At 62.6% G+C, this 2,907-nt stretch overlaps 1 protein-coding gene across 2 annotated transcripts; it reads right to left on the bottom strand.

Annotated features, from left to right (window-relative positions):
* Window positions 1–409: 409 nt before the first annotated feature.
* Window positions 410–2,884, bottom strand: LOC113207435 (cilia- and flagella-associated protein 206-like). Of its 2 annotated transcripts, XM_052276473.1 has the most exons (6): window positions 2,599–2,882; window positions 2,120–2,469; window positions 1,924–2,028; window positions 1,278–1,463; window positions 1,019–1,188; window positions 410–950 (listed from the first exon to the last, which is right to left on the bottom strand). In XM_052276473.1, exons 1-6 carry the CDS (start codon window positions 2,768–2,770, stop codon window positions 485–487), a joined length of 1,449 nt encoding a protein of 482 aa, XP_052132433.1. In that variant the 5' UTR covers window positions 2,771–2,882; the 3' UTR covers window positions 410–484. The 2 variants fall into 2 exon arrangements, with proteins under 2 accessions (XP_052132433.1, XP_052132434.1); XM_052276474.1 differs by lacking the exon at window positions 1,019–1,188 and having other exon boundaries at window positions 2,599–2,884.
* Window positions 2,885–2,907: the final 23 nt, after the last annotated feature.

Genomic DNA, 2,907 nt, shown 5'->3' with positions numbered 1-2,907 from the left:
CCCCACCCACCCAATCCACAATATCTCTCTCTCTCACTCACTCTCTCAAACACATACACACACTGTCGGTCTGTCGGTCTCTGTTCTCAGACCATCAGCCCAGCCGGTGGGGGTTGGGTAAGGGGGTGCTCTGAGAAACCTCTCGTCCTGCAAGAGCTCGTCGTCCCCGCTCCTTGGCGGTGTCGGTCGCCTTCCCGCACGTGATGGTAAAAGTTGCGCGATGTCCTTCCGCCCGCCGTGTTGTCACGTTTCTATTCGGTCCGGTCCGGGCGCGCAGGTCCGGGCCCTCGGTTGCGACGGGGGGCGGCCGGGCCGGGATGGCAGAGAGCAAAGGCGAGGTGGCGGCAAAAGCAAAGCGTTGCTTTGCATCATTTTAACAGTGTGCGCTTTCAACCAAACAAGATATTTCAGTTCTTACGCATTTAAAAAAGCATAATTACATACACAATGAAAGGTGAGTAGAAAAGAACAACATTTACGGCATTTACATCAGTATTGAGTCGAGGGTGGTGCTGAGCGCACCCGTCACCGCCGCCCCCGCGGGCCCCGCGGTGCAGGCCACGGTCCTGGGGCACTGCACGGCCGCGTCCTTGGCCGGGAAGGTCTGCGCGTGAATCTCTCTGCGGTACGAGCTGGCCGCGGTCTGCGTGGCCGCGGTCTGCGTCCGAGGCTTCGGTGGCGAGGCCGGCCCGAGAATCGGCATGTGGACGTGCACGGCCACGGCGCCTGAACGCCGTCTCAGACGGGCCTCCGTCTGCATGCCGGCGTGCCCGAGCTGGAGGTCGGCGCCGAGTTCGACGCCCGGCCTGGAGCTGGCGCGGAGGCCTCCGCTGGTCACCACCGAAGCCAGCGGGTCCCCGTCGAGCGCGGGCCGGAGCGCGTCGGCCAGGCCGAGGAGGCCCACTAGGGCGGGCCGACGGCGCACCTCGTCCAGGGCGCGCTGGATCCACCTATTCAAAACACACCGGCGGTAATACGTGGCAACAGCACCGATGAAAGCGCGCGTCTTCTGACTCACTGGTTGGGGTTGGAGGAGAAGAGCTGCGCCGCTTGCAGCGAGCACAGCGCGTAGAGGCGAGGGCCGCCGCCGGCGGCACCCGGGCCAGCCTCGCACAGCCCGAGAGCTGGGCACCCGGGCACCAGCCCCCCGCCGGACACCGCCAGGAACCAGGGGCAGAACCCTTCGAACTGCGCGGGCACAAGCGAAAGCACTGCTACCGAGAGCCGCTCGCACTGCACGAGGTGCCACGAGGTCCAGGTGTGCAACACTAACTCACCTCAGCGACCACGTCCCCGCGGCCCAGGTCCCTGTCAAGTCGCTTCCGCGCGGCCTCCAGTAGCCTGAGGTCGGCGTCGGCGCCGGCTGTTAGACCAGAGGACACCCTCTCTGCGTCCGTGGGGGTCGGGCGCTGGGCCTTGTCGAGGAAGCCACGGAGCACGGTGTCGTCCACACAGTGGACATCCTGCATTAAGTTTGAGTTTAACAGTGGGTCGGATTCCAAGGGGTATACCCTATAAAGCGTACGCCAATTTTAGATGTTGTTCCTTGGTTTTCCTTGATTTTTCCTAATTTTTATTGACTTTTCCTTGATTTTTTCAATGATTTTTCCCTAATTTTTCATAGTGGACCCCGCTTTTATTTTATTTTACTAGCGAACAAAGGCAAAGAGGTTGTCAAGAAAGCTAACCTACATGTACGCCCGTTTGCTCGCAGAGATTCATTCGGTGAATCCCGGGAGCTCGACACCCGCGAGACTCGGGGTAGGCCATCCCGCACTACACGCATGCAACGGATGCAAGATGCTGCCTACCTAACAGGCGCTACGAGAGCTTGCGTGGGCTGAACTTATCAGGTTCGGAATACAGAACGACGGCCGTGCTTTCTGGATGATTCCGACCCGACCCAGCGCAGTCCCTCCTCACCTTAGAGTACGCCCCCAGGCGGCGGTGGATGCTGGCAGCGCGGCTGATGACCACGGCCTGCGCCTCCAGGGCCTCCCACGTGGACGCCAGCGACATGAACTGAGGCTGTCGGGCCACAGATGCAAGGCGAGTCAGTCAAGTCACCCTTGTGGATCCGCCGTATATAAGGAGCGCGGGGCCGTGGTTCGACACTCACGTACACCTGGTTGGTGGGCACGGCGGTCTTGGACTGCACCACGGCGTGCACGTCGCCGAGGCCAGCCTCCAGCTGAGCCGTTAGGCGGCGCGCCTCTTCCCCGGCGCCCTCCACATCCTCCAGCAGCCGCCTGAAGAGCACCTGCTGCTGCCGCAGAAAGATGACGGTCTCCTTGAGCAGGTCCGGGTCGACGCGCGGGTCGCGGCTGGCGCCCTCCCCCGCGCCGGCCGTCTGTAGTTGGGTAGCCTCCAGTGCGGCCGTGGCCGCCCACAGCCTAGACTCGATATCCTCGACGGAGGCCGTGACCATCTTCCTGGTGACCGCCGCAGCCTCCTTCACTAGCCCCGGCACTGGAAACAGGTGTTGCCCATGAGTATAGGGAGGCCGAGCGGGCGGGTAAACGCCCTGCGGGTAGGCAGCCCAACTCGCGACTGAGCTCGCCGGCGGCCGTAGAGCGTCCGCGGCCATGCCTCACGTACGGTCGAGCAGCCCATGGGTCGAGTCCGTGTCCGCCTTCCTGCCCCTGCAGTCCCAGTTGAAGATGCGCACGCCGGCCGAGATGCGGCACACCTCGAGCAGCTGGGCGCGGCGGGCGGTGGAGGGCAGCCGCAGCAGATGGGGCAGCTCCCTGGTCGGGTACACGCTCTGCATGGCGGCTGTGGGCGGGGCCTTAGTTCAGTTGGGTTCGAGCCGAGCAGAGGGGAGGGTGAGCCGAGGAGTACTTCACTGTAAGTTCAAGCTTTACATAGGTTTTTCTACTTTTCTTGATTTTCTCTGGTTTTTTTTTT

The sequence above is a fragment of the Frankliniella occidentalis genome, unplaced genomic scaffold (genome assembly GCF_000697945.3).
Source record: "Frankliniella occidentalis isolate FOCC.00 unplaced genomic scaffold, Focc_3.1 Scaffold3051, whole genome shotgun sequence".
NCBI lineage: Eukaryota > Metazoa > Arthropoda > Insecta > Thysanoptera > Thripidae > Frankliniella > Frankliniella occidentalis.
Note: the sequence above shows the minus strand (reverse complement) of the source record. Positions and strands in the feature narration are given on the sequence as shown.

Excerpts from the sequence above, each read along its gene's own strand:
- LOC113207435 (XM_052276473.1), bottom strand. The coding sequence starts at position 2,770 with ATGCAGAGCGTGTACCCGACCAGGGAGCTGCCCCATCTGCTGCGGCTG. Across the intron at positions 2,470-2,598 it reads GACCCATGGGCTGCTCGACC|TGCCGGGGCTAGTGAAGGAG; the intron begins GTACGTGAGGCA and ends ACCTGTTTCCAG. Across the intron at positions 1,189-1,277 it reads GCGGGGACGTGGTCGCTGAG|TTCGAAGGGTTCTGCCCCTG; the intron begins GTGAGTTAGTGT and ends GTGCCCGCGCAG.